This window comes from Euleptes europaea, chromosome 4 (genome assembly GCF_029931775.1).
Source record: "Euleptes europaea isolate rEulEur1 chromosome 4, rEulEur1.hap1, whole genome shotgun sequence".
NCBI lineage: Eukaryota > Metazoa > Chordata > Lepidosauria > Squamata > Sphaerodactylidae > Euleptes > Euleptes europaea.
In genome coordinates, this window is record NC_079315.1 from 48,620,483 (window position 1) to 48,636,546 (window position 16,064).

General features: G+C 42.0%; 1 protein-coding gene across 1 annotated transcript; it reads left to right on the plus strand.

Annotated features, from left to right (window-relative positions):
- Window positions 1-1,502: 1,502 nt before the first annotated feature.
- On the plus strand, window positions 1,503-15,307 carry FXN (frataxin). Its single transcript, XM_056848804.1, has 5 exons — window positions 1,503-1,655; window positions 4,185-4,282; window positions 6,227-6,347; window positions 9,254-9,351; window positions 15,120-15,307. The coding sequence occupies exons 1-5, from the start codon at window positions 1,503-1,505 to the stop codon at window positions 15,271-15,273; spliced, it is 624 nt and encodes a 207-aa protein (XP_056704782.1). The 3' UTR covers window positions 15,274-15,307.
- The last annotated feature ends 757 nt before the right edge of the window (window positions 15,308-16,064 follow it).

The window sequence follows — 16,064 nt, forward strand, 5'->3', positions numbered from 1 at the left end:
TGTGTGAGAGAGAGAGAGAAAAAACATTTTTTTAATTTGGAAAACACTGTGTGTCAGTTCTAAACTGGCAACTGTAATTCCTCCTGACATGAAAGGCCACAAGTGAGACCAACGTGACATAAGAAGAGAAACAGGTTCAGATATAATTTGTACCAGAAAATTTAGCTGCAGAACCCTTTTGTTAATCTCAGCGGCTGAGTTGTAGAGCATGCCAAGTACCAAAGAATTATTTATGTGCATATTGTAGGTAGAATTGCTGCTTTCCCTGATAGAGCTCCTGTGCCTTGAAGGGATACATGATAGACCGAAGTTTAAACGTTCTCCATTACTGCGTTCCATGTCAGTACAGCCTGACCTGTACAATGTTTTGTAGCTGCTAAAGTTTCTTTTAAAAAGTGGGATCCCGTTGTAGGGGGCTTCCTTAAACAGTACTTACCTGGCTAGAATAAGAGGGCAAGGCCTGGGGGACAAACGATAGCCAGGGGGGTTTGAGCCCAGATAGGCTTATTTTAGTAATTAAGATAATTCACAGTGGGTAGCCGTGTTTAGTCTGTCTGCAGTAGTAGAAAAGGGCAAGCGTCCAGTAGCACCTTAAAGACTAACAAAAATATTTTCTGGCAGGGTATGAGCTTTCGTGAGCCACAGCTCACTTCTGCAGTAGTAGAAAAGAGCAAGAGTCCAGTAGCACCTTAAAGACTAACAAGAATATTTTCTGGTAGGGTATGAGCTTTCGTGAGCCACAGCCGTGTTAGTTTGTCTGCAGTAGTACAAAAGGGCCAGAGTCCAGTAGCACCTTATGGCTAACAAGAATATTTTCTGGCAGGGTATGAGCTTTTGTGAGCCACAGCTCACTTCTGCAGTAGTAGAAAAGAGCAAGAGTCCAGTAGCACCGTAAAGACTAACAAGAATCTATTTTCTGGCAGGGTAGGAGCTTTCGTGAGCCCCAGCTCACTTCTTCAGATACAGCTAGAATGTGAATCCATCTGCCTTTAAGTCAAGGAGAGTGAATTCAGACAAGCATTAGTATGTAACATTTGCATACTGTTAACATTTACATTACTAATGCTTGTCTGAATTCACTCTCCTCGACTTAAAGGCAGATGGATTCACATTCTAAGCTGTATCTGAAGAAGTGAGCTGTGGCTCACGAAAGCTCATACCCTGCCAGAAAATATTCTTGTTAGTTGGTTCTCGTAGGTTATCCGGGCTTGTTAGTCTAAGGGGCTACTGGACTCTGGCCCTTTTCTACTACTGCAGACAGACTAAACACGGCTGTGGCTCACGAAAGCTCACACCCTACCAGGAAATAGATTCTTGTTAGTCTTTAAGGTGCTACTGGACTCTGGCCCTTTCCTATTGGTAATTAAGGCAAGCGATCATCCTGCTGCCGTGCTCTGTCGGGCCACGAGAGGGCGGCAGCTGACTTAGTTCTCCTCGTCGGTTGTTCACAAGCAGGCGCCGCCGCAGGAGGTTGGGCTTCCCCGCGGGCCTGGGGGTGCAGCATGTGGAGGCCGGGCGCGGCCCGCGTTGTCTCCGCTGCCGCCCGTGTTGCAGCCCGCAGTGTGAGACGAGGCTCCGGGTGGCGGAAGGAGGCAGCGGGGAGGGATAACCTGAGAGGAACAACCGCGACTGCTTCTTTCCTTGACCGTTGGCCGGTGAGTGGTCAGGACAGCGCCGACTTGGATGGGCCAAGGGTCTGATTCAGTGGAAGGCCGCTTCGTGTGTTCATGAGCGCTCAAGCGCCGCCTTTGGGAGGCAGGCAGGGAGGGGATCCCCGCTGCCAAGAAAGGCGCCTCTGGAGGCGGCCAGAGGTTTTGCACCTCTGGGGAAGCAACATAAGCAGAGCCCTCGTGAAGCGCGTCCCCTTCTTTGCCGGAGAGGCGACTGTGGCTGGTGGTGTGTGTGAGGAGGGGAGGGTCTCATTGCAAAGGGTTGTGTTTTTTAGGTCAGGGAGGCGCGGGAGTCCCCTTCCTTATTTCGCAATGCCCTTTTGCACGCGCATGTCATTGCTAGGCTAACAGAGTGTTTAAGATACTAGTAGAAAAGGGCAAGAGCACCTTAAAGACTAACAAAAATATTTTCTGGCTCACGAAAGCTCACACCCTGCCAGAAAAGAGTTTTGCATTTAGAGAGCTGTGGCTCACGAAAGCTCCTACCCTACCAGAAAATATTCTTGTTGGTCTTTAAGGTGCTACTGGACTCTGGCCCTTTTCTACTACTGCAGGCAGACTAAACACGGCTACCCACTGTGAATTATCTTTAAGATACTAGTTCGTTTGATATAGTGGCGGAGGAGGTTGTGCGATATTGTGGAATTAAAAGCGCCTGAAAGTATCAGTTTCCTCCTCTGCATCCATACAATATCTGAGATGGGGAAGTAGGGAAACCTTCGCCAAATGTCCTGAGCCCTGCAAGGGAGATCAGGCTGGCGCTTGCAACTGGCGCTGCAGCTGACAGGAGCATCCCTGCATGGGGGGCACAAATACTGCTTGCTACATCACAAGCTCTGTTCGGTATGTGCATGGGCCGCTGGCTCAGTGACATTTCCTACAGCATTCATTAATTGCTGGGGGAGGGAAAATACACACATGGTGGTTTGTACAACGGAATCGACAGAATCACAGCCTACCAAAAACATTTCTTGAATAACGATTATTGCCGTAAGTAATCAAATACATTTGGATCAAAATTCTGCACTAAGATACCTATGTAAGTACATAGTTCCTGCTCCTAGGATCCCTTTCAGGTCAGTAAGATGGCAGACATGAAGGAAGCTCTTAAACTCCCATTTTCCTGCACTGCAGTCCTGGACCAAATGGAGTGGGGAGGAATGAATACAGTGGCTATTTAAAAGTAAAAATACTTGGGGTGCCAGAATTCCCATTATTATGGTTGTTTTATAATTTACTCTCACAGACATAACTCCATGGGCCCCTCTCCACATTTCAGGTTATACTGAGAGAGTGATTGATTGGATCAACGCTATCCAGTAAGCTTCACAGTTGAGTGCATATTTGAACTCAGGTCACTTTACCACATCTCCTTATGGATGACTGGTCAAAGTCCGTGTAACAATCTATGTAAATAGAAAGGGTGTGCTTCAAGGGATAAACAGTTGTGGTATATACTGCAATAGTTCAGTAATGCAGTTTTTACATTAACAATGTGAGACATTAATTTGAAAACACTTTCAAGGAAATGTCTGTTCCAGTCAAGGAATAAAGACAGGGTTTTTTTTAGTAGTTGTACTGTATTTTGTTTAGGCATTTTAAAGTAATAATAAGAATAATAATAGTGACCAAAGCGCTTACTGCTTCCCTCTAGGACAAAGTCATATTTCTGAAACTTGTGAAGGGCTTAGATATTTGGTTCTTGTAGGTTATCCGGGCTGTGTAACCGTGGTCTTGGAATTTTCTTTCCTGACGTTTCGCCAGCAACTGTGGCAGGCATCTTCAGAGTAGTAACACTGAAGGACGGCTTAGATATTTATTTGTTCAGTTTAGCTAGTTACACCCTGCTTGTTGCACCAGTGGTAGCCCTGCATGACTTATACCATTCCTCCCCTCCTCTGTTTTATTCTCACAGTAACTAACAACCCTGTGAGGTAGGTTAGGCTGAGAGTGTGTGACTGGCCCAAGATCACCCAGCAAGCTTCCATGGCAGAGTGGGAATTCAAACCTATGTCTTTCAGATCATAGTCTGGCACTCTTAACCACCAAACCACACTGGCTCTCTTGATGCTTCTTTAGTCTGATCTTCTAATGACTGGCCATTCATGCAGGGCTGTTTCCCAGTGGTCACCCCTGCCGACTGCTTTGAGGCGTCCTTTAGATTGTGCACGCCTTTCTTAACCGTCAGAGATTGCCCCGCGCTCCCCATGCGTTTCTGCGTATTTTGCCTGCATTTTCCGGATTCTGGCTAAAACAGCATCCAGAAAACAATGACAAAATGCTCAGAAACGCATAGGGAGAGCGAGGCAACCTCTGACGGTTGGGAAAGGCATGCATAATGACAAGGAAGCTCTGAAGTGGTCAGCGGAGTGACTGGAAAGGAAACAGCCCTGCGTAAATGGCCAATATGACCTTTCTATGAGCTAAATGTTGTGTGACCAGAAAATGTATTGTGGCATAAGGTTGCACAAGCTGGAGCCTATTTCATCAACTCATTTCTTTAATTGTTTATAGGATTTTCACCATCATTCTGTGGATCATATTCTGATGGTCAAAAGCAAGAGTGTTCAGCTGATATGTTTAAGAAGTGTAGGGATGCTCACTGACAAGAGGTAAGTTGTATATAAAACAAATCTATATGTAAGACAAAAATTAGCATCTGGCTTCCTCTACAAACACTGCATTTTGCCATCCAAAAAAACCTGTGACTGTGGTCCTAGTTACTAAAATTACTACATGATTACATGAATAATGGCACAATTGTGTGTTTTTAGTGGTGTACCATTTCTCTACATGAGCAGCGGATGCTAATCTGGTGAACTGGGTTGGTTTCCCCACTCCTATACATGAAGCCAGCTGAGTGACCTTGGGCTAGTCACAGCTCTCTTAGAGCTCTCTCAGCCCCACCTACCTCACAGGGTGTCTGTTGTGGGGAGGGGAAGGTGATTGTAAGCCGGTTTGATTCTTCCTTAAGTGGTAGAGAAAGTCAGCATATAAAAACCAACTCTTCTTCTGCATGAAGAGAACTGTGGAAGAGAACTTGTTCAACTAGTTTGTATTTCTGATGGGAAGGTATGTGGGTAGGTGGCAGGGTATAGTTTACAGATCCTTCAAGATAACTTTTATCTACAGAACACCCTGTTACAGCCCACTTGCTAATGCAAATAAATAAATAAATACTCAAACTCCCCACAGGGAAGAGTAATGCTCTGGAAAGGGTATTAATACATGCTCAACCATTATGAGATGAACATGGTGTCTCAAGTGTTTTCAGTATTCATTGTGTTACCAGCTTCTGGGTGGTTTTTATTGTTGTGGAAGACATGGCCATGCTGTTCCCATGTTGTTCCATACAATGCAGGTCTGGAAAATAACTACATCCTTGGCCCCTCACACTTTTAATCTCACTTCTTCTAATGTTCTCAGAGTAGGAATTGAACCACAATTTAAGAGGCAACCATAATGTAAGAGTTATTTGTCTAACTGAAGTCTGACTCTGATCAAAGCGGTCAACCTGGAAACAAATGTATTGTGTAGTTGAGCCCTTAGTTCAAAGGTTTGCTTCTCAGTCCCTGCTGAATCGAATGGAAGTTACCCAAAATACTTTGTTGTGGAAATATTTCAAGGATTAAGAGTTTAAGGAACTGTACAGTTTAAACCAGATGTCCTCCCAATTTATTGCAAAAGCTCTTTTTGTTGCCTCTTGGAATGTGGTGAGATTTTATTTAATACTAAGTCTGTGGGCAGTTTCATACATTTAAATGAATTAATGTAGGGATATGTCTAAGGCTCTGTGTCTCCCCCTTCCCTTTGTAGGCACATCTGCATGGGATATTTCTGTGTACCCACTCTGGTGCTTTAACCAGAAATAATTCCTTGAAAAGAATTGTATTGTGGTGCTGATGTGAAAATTTCAGCACTCCTCTTTCTACTCCAGCATAGATTTTCATATCTTTGCCCAGTCTGTACAAGTGGGCTGGGATCCTTGAAGCAATGCTGGCACACCACATCCTCTTAGCACCCCAATGTAGGCAAAGTGGCAACCATGCCATGGAAAATTATTTCTGGAAATAATTAAATTAATTACTGGTGGGGCTTTATCCTTGTGTTTGTTTGTTTTCCATTCATTTTTACACTGCAGCATTTAATAAATTAATAAATTAATTGGTCAGTTTTAAAAATGTTTTCATTGGTTAAAAGGTGCCATTGATTAACTGGGAAACAGATGACTTAAAAAAAAAACCCTGTCTATTACTTTTAATTTAAGTACTTATGAAAACCATGGCATTGTAGAAAAAGAATTCTCACCCACAGTAGAGGATGTGTCTTCTATGACATGTTCAATTATTTAAAACATCTTCAGTTCAGACTGGGTTATCTATACTTAGAGAGCAATCTTTTAAAAAGTCTACTGAATCCTCCTCAAGTCTACTCAATAGGGCTTACTCCCAAGAAAGTGTCTTTAGGATTGCTCTGACTGTTTTGTACTGGTTTTGTAGCTTTCTTATAGAAGAATCTCTGAATAGATCTTAATTAATTGTCTTTTCATGACACAGTTCATTAGATGAAACTACGTATGAAAAACTTGTTGAAGAAACATTCGAGTCATTAGTGGATTTCTTTGAGGATTTGGCAGACAAGCATTTTATTCCTGAAGATTATGATGTATCCTTTGGGGTAAATTTTGCTTAGCTTTTACAGATGACTTTATAGATTTTTATCTTTGGTCAGAGTGAAATTGGGGTCATCAGATTCACACCTAACAATGAGCATCTCCAACCCTAATTCCTTTTTTTCCGCCTTCGCATTGTTTAGTGTTAAATTGGTCTGCCCCCTTCACAGATTAAACAGTTCTTTGGGATTCGGTTAATTACAATCAGAGAAAGTACTTTTCATCTTTGCAAAGGAAAGTTGATAGGGGCAGAGGCCCATACTGTGTGAAGAACAATGGTAGAACTTGGGCTTGGGGGATACACTCTTGGTAGTGCATGTCCCCTACCTATCATTCCTTTTCCTTGCCTCAAATTAGTCTGAAGGCTCAAGACATTTCCCTTCAGCCTAACCATCACTGGATAAAGGGAGGGTTTGTGCCTTATGCTTTATCGTTCTGCTGCTGGGGGAAGATGAAAGGGAGGCTAACACCTTTCTGCATATTTGAGGGTCCCCATGGATATGCAGGAAGTTCCCTTTTGTCTTTATATTAATAATATAGTCAGTAGAAATGGTTAATATCTGTGCAGCCCTAAATTGCCTTATGTTATGTTAGAAGTATGGGTGAAATAGAATTCAATGTGTTATTTTGTTATTGTGATAGCACCATATTTTTTCCAAGTTGATTCATGGGTGCTTCAATATATTATTTATTTAGGTATTTGTCCCTTGCTTTCCTTAATGTGTAAAGGTACTGTCACCCTCCCTGGTAGCTTTCCTTGATCTATGTAACTCATACCAGTAGTTTGCTAACTGATGAGAAACTGCATCAAACCTCCTTAAAAGTTGCATGGTCTCAATATGTGTATGTCTCGTGTAGGCTCTGCCCATGCCACTAATACTGTGATATAAGTATGTGTGTGTTTATGATACTTGTGCTCAAGTTAATTTGAGAAAATATGGTAGTGGGTATTGTCGGTCTTTACCAATAAGTGGCAGCACCTGTCTTGCTTTTGGTAACAGCAGTAGTGGTGATGACTGCTACGAAAACATGCAGTGTGGTGCAGCTGATAGGAGGTGCAGGGTACAGCGTTGCTTTTGTTGTGAATTAGTGTGGAAGCTGGGGAATCTTTCCATTGGCAGTGAGGTAGTTTGCTTTTTTGTAGTTCAGCCACATGATATTGTTTATGAGCATCACTCAGTTGCATTTAGATGTCCTACTAAGCTCTAATGGAGTATATGATTTACCATTTCTCTCTTCCCTGCTTTCTTCTTTCAACAAAACAAACTCTGCTTTAAGCAGAGGCTAGATGGCCATCTGTTGGGAGTGCTTTGATTGTGGGATCCTGCATGGCGGGGGGAGGGTTGGGATCACTGGGGATGGGGGGGAGGTAGTTGTTAATTTCCTGCATTGTGCAGGGGGTTGGATTAGATGACCCTGGTGGTCCCTTCCAACTCTATGATTCTATGATTTAGTTAGGCCACATAGCACATTTTGGGAACATATTCATGGGGCAGTTGGGTGGGGGAGAGGCTCCTTCCACCAGCCTCAAACTATGTCACACACACTCTTCTCCAAGATTTCAGTTCAGGGCATGCAGCATTCTTTACAAACTGCAGCTTAGACTTGTCGGCATCAAATATCTATATATCAAATATCTATATTCATGAGTACAGTCTGACTAGAACAGAGCAGAAAATAACCCTAAAGGCCCAATCCAGCCTACAGACTATTCCTCTATGACACACATCTTTGTTTCTTGTAGATTCCTATCCCAGCTAGTAAATGTTGGAAATGAGATGGCCTTGTGAGAAACACAAAAAATATAAATTCACATGCTGCTGGAAAGGATATGAAAATAGACTTTCCCTTGGACAGTAACTTACATATGCAAACTCAAATAAATATCGCCATATTGAGACAGAACACTTCTGAGATACAATTTAATAACTGGGCTTTTAATCAGAGATCTAAGGAGTACATTTAAGACACAAATTTGGAAGCCATCTACATTTTACTCTGAAATAGAGACTGCACAATTCAGGGTCATTAAAATATATCTTTGGATCAGTGTTGTGGGGGGGGGGGCTCATGTAGTCCAATTAATAATGGAACTTACCGTAACTTACATATGATGTTTGGGTTGGGTCTGGGTGGTATGAGAGGGTTCTCTGAAGCCCTGCTGTGGATTATCTGTTCTGTTCCAAAATGAATAAGAATTGTAATTAACTATTGAGCTCCTCATGACATAATAGAATTAGATAGCCCTCACAGATTATTCCTAAATCATAATTGGAAGCAAATAATATGCATTAAGTTGATTTTCAGAGAATCCACTGTATGAACATGGTGCCTTTCAGATATGCACATGGCTTCGTTGCTGAGATTGTGGCTTTTCAGTGTTGTTTTCTAACTTTTGTAATCAAATTTTTGCCTTGTTTATGAAATGGCAGGCCTTACTGTTTTATTGCATTGTTTTCTGGTTTTGTAATCCAGTCTTATACCATTATATCTTACACTGTGTTTATTGCACTGTTTTAAAATTATGTCAGTCTCCTTGAGTCTCAGTGAGAAAAGCAGACTATAACATTACAGAGGCTATGTACAAATAATCAGAATTCAGTATGAAAACAAAATGCTAATCTGTCTTTACAATATTTTTACAATAGGTGGTCAACCATTGTCACATGCATGAAAGAAAATTTCCTAATTGTTCCTCCAATCCCATACTTGAAACTTCATTTTGGCAGCAGATTTAATTTAATACACTGGACTGTAGCAGACTTAACTTCAAAGGAACTTTTGTACTTGATAAATCATATATTTTATACCACTAGAAAACCCAGCTTTGATATTAAATTCTTTGCTACAGATTAAATTATTGGAATTGTGCTTCAAGCCAGAAATATTGTGTTTATTTGTTTATTTTTAGACTGGAGTGTTAACAGTTAAATTAGGTGGAAACATGGGAACCTATGTGATCAACAAACAGACCCCAAACAAACAGATATGGCTGTCTTCGCCAACCAGGTAAGCAGAGATTTGTTAGCAAGGGAAGTCTGAAAATTCAGACTTTAACTGAACTGCATTCTAGCTCGATTTTACATGTTTTTCATTTATGACAACCCCTTGGGAAGCTTAGAGTGGCTTGCAGGTAGTCTCCCACCCACACAGTTGCCAGGCATCATGACATTTGCTTAGCTTTAACTGAATAATATCATAAATTGAATTAACCTGGTAAACTCCTTTAAGCCCTGGTTTTTCTTCATGTGGTCCTCTGAACTACCAGTATGACTTCCATGTTATGATAAGAAATTATTCCTAGAGTAGAACTGAGTTTATGGAAAATAGAAGTATTTTAATCTCTAATGTTACAGGAACTGACAACCCAGTGCTCAGAATATTTCACTCCCTTTCAATAGAACGAGTGAATATTAGGGACTGCCAACAAATAAAACAAAAGCAGAGGACAAACTGCACCGGTCACATTGCTATCCTGGTTTCAGAATTCCAGGACAAGCAGTAGTGAGACTAGTCCTGCAGTTGTTTTCTCAGCCAGCAGAGAGAGCATTGCAACCATAGTATGGCTGCATGCTTGCTCTCCTAACAGTAGAAGAAATAATGCACAGAAGTGCCATGGTGTTGCATCTTTCACCCTGCAGCATAGGCAACTTATTATATGGAGGGAGAAAGGGAGAGAGATTGAAGAACTAACTCCAGCATTTTAATCAATATTAACTTCCCTCTATAAGTCATTCTATTTGATTACGTAGTACACATGACTGGTATAACTGGGTGACTGAATACTAAGCACATGACACAGTTTAAATGCTGTTTAAAAGAAATAAACTATACCCATATGATCCCTGTTTTGGAATCTTGGAACAGGAGAGGTAGTTGTGAATTTCCTGCATTGTGCAGGGGGTTGGACTAGATGACCTGGTGGTCCCTTCCAACTTTATGATTCTATTCCCCACACACACACAAAAAACCCCACTCATTTCTATCATCCTTCTTCAGCTACACTACAAGGAATGATACAACAGCCATGTTTGAGTGCTTGTTTTCCAGGAACATTTTGAATCATGTCAGAAAACAGTGATGAGCACAGAAATTTTATTTGGGTTGCTTTCACTTTGTTTTATTCTTTAGTAATGTTCATCCCTGTTTTCTGACAAGTTTCAAAATGATCCTACACACACACACACACACTCCCACTGACCCCTACTCCATGCCCAGAAGATGGCCAAGATGCCCCCCTCCTCATCATCTGCTTAAGGTCATAGAATCAGCACTACTGACAGATGGCCATCTAACCTCTTCTTAAAAACCTCCAGGGAAGGAGAGCTTACCACCTCCCGAGGAAGCCTGTTCCACTGAAGAACCCCTCTAACTGTTAGAAAATTCTTCCTGATGTCTAAATGGAAACTTTTTTGATTTAATTTCAACTCGTTGGTTCTGGTCCAACCTTCTGGGGCAGCAGAAAACTCGGCACCATCCTCTATATGATAGCCCTTCAAGTACTTGAAGATGGTTATCACATCACCTCTCAGTCTTCTCCTCTTCAGGCTAACCATATCCAGCTCCTTCAACCTTTGCTCATAGGACTTGGTCTCCAGACCCCTCACCATCTTTGTTGCCCTCCTCTGGACACATTCCAGCTTGTCTACATCTTTCTGAAATTGCGGTGCCCCAACACAGTACTTTAGGTGAGGTCTAACCAGTGCAGAGTAAAGCAATACCATCACTTCGAGTGATCTGGACACTATACTTCTGTTGTTACAGCCCAAGATTGCATTTGCCTTTTTAGCTACCGCATCATACTGCTGACTCATGTTCAGTGTTTGGTCTACTAAGACTCCAAGATCCTTTTCGCACACACTACTGCTCAGACAAGTCTCCCCCATCGTATAATTATGCATTTGATTTTTCCTACCTACCTGCAGAACTTTACATTTATCTTTGCATTTTATTAGTTTTAGCCCAATTCTCCAGCCTGTCAAGATCATCCTGTATCCTGGCTCTGTCTTCTACCGTATTTGCTACCCCTCCCAATTTAGTATCATCTGCAAGTGTAATAAGCATCCCCTCTAGTCTTTCTTCCAAATCATGTATAAAGATGTTGAACAACACAGGGCCCAGGACACATCCCCGAGGCACTCCACTAGTCACTTCTCTCCAACTGGATGAGGAACCATTAACAAGCACTCTTTGGGTGCAATCTGTCAAGCAGTTACAGATCCACCTAACAGTAATAGGATCTAAACCATGTTTTCCCAATTTGTCAACAAGAATACTATGTGGAACCTTATCAAAAGCCTTACTGAAATCAAGATAAACTATGTCTACAGCATTCCCCTGATCCAGCAAGGTAGTAACTTTCTCAAAAAAGGAGATAAAATTAGTCTGACATGACTTGTTCCTGAGAAACCCATGCTGGCTCTTAGTGATCAGATCCATCCTTTCTAAATGCTCAAGGACTGACTGATTTGTTCAAAAACTTTTCCTGGTTTAGACGTCAAGCTAATGAGACAGTAGTTACCTGGAGCCTCCTTTTTCCTCTTCTTGAAGATGGGGACAACATTTGCCCACCTCCAATCTTCTGGCACCTCACCTGTTCTCCAAGACTTCTCAAAAATAATGGACAGAGGTTCCAAAATTACATCTGCAAGTTCTTTAAGTACCCTTGGATGTGATTCATTTGGCCCTGAGGACTTTGTTTTATTTAAAGAAACTAGGTACTTGTGCACTACCTCAATGCCAACCCTAGGCTGCAAATCCCTTCTCTCATCATGTGTTCTGTTTATGCCATGTTGAGCACCATTTCCCTTGCAAGAAAAGACTGAGGAAAAGTAGGAATTGAGGAGTTCTGTCCTCTCTTCATCTCCTGTTACAATTTCGCTTTCTGGTCCCCAAAATCGGCTTATCTTGTCCTTATTCTTACTCTGTACATAGGAAAAGAACCTTTTTTTGTTGTGTTTAGCAAGGTAGGGGGCTCTAAAATGGTATTTTTTATCAGTTTGAACCATGGGGCGAATTTTGCATGGGCAGCTAGATGGCTATTGATTAATGCATCATCTTTATAAACCCAACTTTCTATTTCTAAATTGCTCCCTGAGGGCTGGAGCATATTGTCTGGGATTGAGAAATTGAAGATGGTGTTACCAAGTAAGTTAGATCGCTCAGTATCCGTATTTTGCATTAGGTGAAAACTGCTTTTACTGAGTGAATTAGTGTTTTTTAAGTTATATTTTTTCAGTGTTTTCAGGATTATAAACAGCTTGAGCTTTCATTGAGGGGAGGTCAAGTTCTGCCCTCATCAGGGCCGCTGGTGTTCCTTTTGGCAAAGCCAAGATGGTCAGCATGAACATATTCTGAATAATTACTAAGTTGGATGGAATTTGTTCTTTCCACCTCCATATTTCAATGCCATACAATAAGTGAGGAATAACCTTACTAGTATGAAGTTTGAGAGCCAGTCATTAACTTGTAGTAGTATTCTTTCCCTTCCTAAGCCACAACCTTCGACAGGAAGAACTGACGAAAAAACAACCTGCATCCCAAGGTCCTTCACCTTCTTACCCAGAGCCGCATAGTCTCTTTTAATACATTCTGTGCTGTGTCGGGCAATATCATTTGTTCCCACATGAATGAGCAAGGAAGGGTAATAATCTGTGGGCTTGATGAGTCTTCCTACCCTTTCTGTCACATCCTGAATGCGTGCACCTGGTAGGCAGCAGACCTCTTGAGACAACAAGTCCAGTCGGCACACTTTAGACTCTACCCCTCTCAGTAGAGAATTCCCAATTACCAGAACACGCCTCTTCCTAAACTGGGGAGCAGAAGATCGAGTTCTCTCATGCTCAGGAGCCTGAGAAATTTCTTTTCAAGTTTTTTTTTTTGGGGGGGGGGGTAGCCCTTGTTCCAGTGGTTCAGAATCAGTATCTATGGGGAGATCCTGGAACCGATTGCTGAGCAACAGAGGATCAGAATGACTCCTTATTTTCCGGCTTCTGTGGGTCACATTCTTCCATGCACCCTCCTCCTGTGTTGCCTGTGCCTCCATTAGTTGAGATTCCTTTCTCTCCTCCTCCTGTTGCCCCCTAAAGAGTGTTTAATGCGTTCTGTCCATGAACTCTTCTCTCCTTTATAAAATGGAGTGTGGACAAGCGTGCCTCGAGTCCCTCTATCTTCTCCTCCAGCAGGGCTACCAACTTACACTTCCTGCTAGTGTAATTATTGTTACCCTCAGGTAAGAATACAAATATGCCACAGACCTTGCCTGTTACTACTGCCTCAGCTCCCTCACTAGCCACACTGCTGGGATCCATTGCTGAAGTTATTCAGTGACTTTCCTTCACTTCCCTGATAGCTCTCCTAACAAACTGACTCTCAAGACTCCCTGCTTGAGAAGCAAAAAACAACAGATATAAAATGTGGAAAGTTGTAAGCCGCTTACAGGGCCCCCAGGGCAAGAGCCCTCGTGCTCTCCCCCTTCAGCTCACGCCTCTGGCAAGAGTAGTCTTCTTAAATACTCTCAGCCCCACCCCTCAACAGCAGAGCAATTAACTTCAGCCACACCAGCCCTTCCTGACTCATCTCCTGCTGCGTGTCTCAGCTCAACTGGCTCAGCTGCGCCTCTGGCGAGAGGAGCCTTCTTAAGAGATCTTGCTCTTAAAAGAGTCACTCAAGTTAAAGACTGCCTCATGTTACATAACATTACAGGAAGTAATTAAACACGGCAGATTCAGTGTATGGTACTTAGAGGGCAGAGCAGCACAGTCCGTTGTTGCAGTGTTTGTTTTGTTTGTGTTCGAGTTCAGTCGTGTTTCCTGAGAGTGCTGTCCTTTGTAACATTTTGATACGTTACCTCCTGTAACAGGTGAACCAGGTTGTAGAGTACAACAATAAAGCAGAGCTCACACACCTTAAAAAAAATGGTCTCAGGCAGCAGGTCTAGTTAGACTTTCCAGAACTGAAAAATAAAGGGAAAGGGGTGTAATGCTTCTGTTACATCTGATATTCCCACTGTAATCACTGGATTTATTTTCACTCTTAACAGTACATACAGTCAAGTATCCCGTGACAATCCTAAACACAAGGAATCTCTGTGCCCATACACTCTGATTCAGTCAAAAAATGTTTGGGGTGCTTTTTTGTTGTGGAGATATGGATTATATTACCTTTTTAAGAAAAGAGTGATAAATTGTTGACCTAATTTGATAAGCGGTTTTCTGTCTCAGGAAGGGTCAGATACAGTGCTTTCCTAAGATTAGCGATTCCCAACTTTTTTGCAGGCTCCCAATTTACAGTTACCCCGGATATTACAAAAAGCAGCAAAACAAAGTACAAGAGAGTCACATTTCCACACAGGGTATTTCTGCTGTAACGTGGAAAGGTAGGATATCATGCCTATCTTACATCAGGAGATTGATGCTCTTCACATGTTCTCTCACCATAGCAGAGATGCAAAATTAAATCTATTTCATACATTACTGCAGAAGCGCTCACTTATGTTCTCTTCCTCCTCAATAATGTACTAAGAGTACTATCATAACAAGGCAAGGTGAAAGTCTGTTTATGTTCATGAGAATTAAGAAGCTCTTACACCCTTGAAGTCTGACTCCAGAATCAAGATTTCTGCAGGTTTCCTGACTTCTATGTTGCAGTGCCTGGCCTAATCATATTTCAGCAATTTTTGAGGTTGTAAATCCAGGCAACCTCACTTTTCAGCTTGTATATTTTGTCATCATAGTTTGCATTTTAGGCTTATTCTGTTCTTGTTTATGATTTCACAGTGGCCCCAAGCGTTATGACTGGACTGGGGAAAACTGGGTATATTCTCATGATGGAGTGTCCCTTCATGAACTACTGGCAAAGGAACTTTCAGCTGCATTAAAGACTAAACTGGACTTATCAACTTTAGCATATGCTGGAAGAAAACATACTTAATTACTCAGACTTTGACCCACAGGGTGTTGCCTCTCTTCCTTTTCCATCAACTTTTTGATGTGTTCATTTAAGTTGAAATTCCAAAAATTACTGTACAACAACTGAAAATAATATTTTTCTTTAAATTGATATGTTTGGTTGTTTATCATTCCTTTTTTTATCTTGCTCCTAAAGATTGACACTGGAAGTTGCTAACAAATTATGCTATCCTTTTGATAACCTAGCTAGAGAGTTTTTCTCCAACAGAATCCACTATTCTCCCATTTATGAGGGACTGCAGAAGTGTAACTGAAACCGCTAGAGTCAAGGGTGTTAGCTCAGTTGGCCAGTACTTAGCTCAGTTGCCCATTAAAAAGCATGCCCGCAAGATTTGCTGTAGTATGATGTTTGTGTTAGTTTTGTCATGTGAGTCAGCACAATGGGCTGGATGCCACCTGGTGGCAGTAGCAGCAGCCATGAGTGGAAACATTTTGTGTTATTGATAAGCCCAAGAGGTAAGTCTACTATATGACATTCCCAACCCTGTGGGGAATTACTACATGCAACCCACTTCTATGGGTTGTACCTCACAGAGCACCACAATATGCAAAATTTTCTCAGGGGCTGTCAGTCATTTGGGGTCCTCAGCTTTTGAAATGAGTTTGGCCAGTAGCTGCATGGATCTGTTTGAATGAGGAGCTGACATGCCAAAGCACAGTGTTCATAGTTGAAACGAGCCCTCATTATGCTGTTGTCAAGCTAAGACGAATTGAGACTTGCTGCATATACACTGAACTGCTTGTAAGAATCAT

Excerpts from the sequence above, each read along its gene's own strand:
- FXN (XM_056848804.1), top strand. The coding sequence starts at position 1,503 with ATGTGGAGGCCGGGCGCGGCCCGCGTTGTCTCCGCTGCCGCCCGTGTT. Across the intron at positions 1,656-4,184 it reads CTTTCCTTGACCGTTGGCCG|GATTTTCACCATCATTCTGT; the intron begins GTGAGTGGTCAG and ends AATTGTTTATAG. Across the intron at positions 6,348-9,253 it reads ATTATGATGTATCCTTTGGG|ACTGGAGTGTTAACAGTTAA; the intron begins GTAAATTTTGCT and ends GTTTATTTTTAG.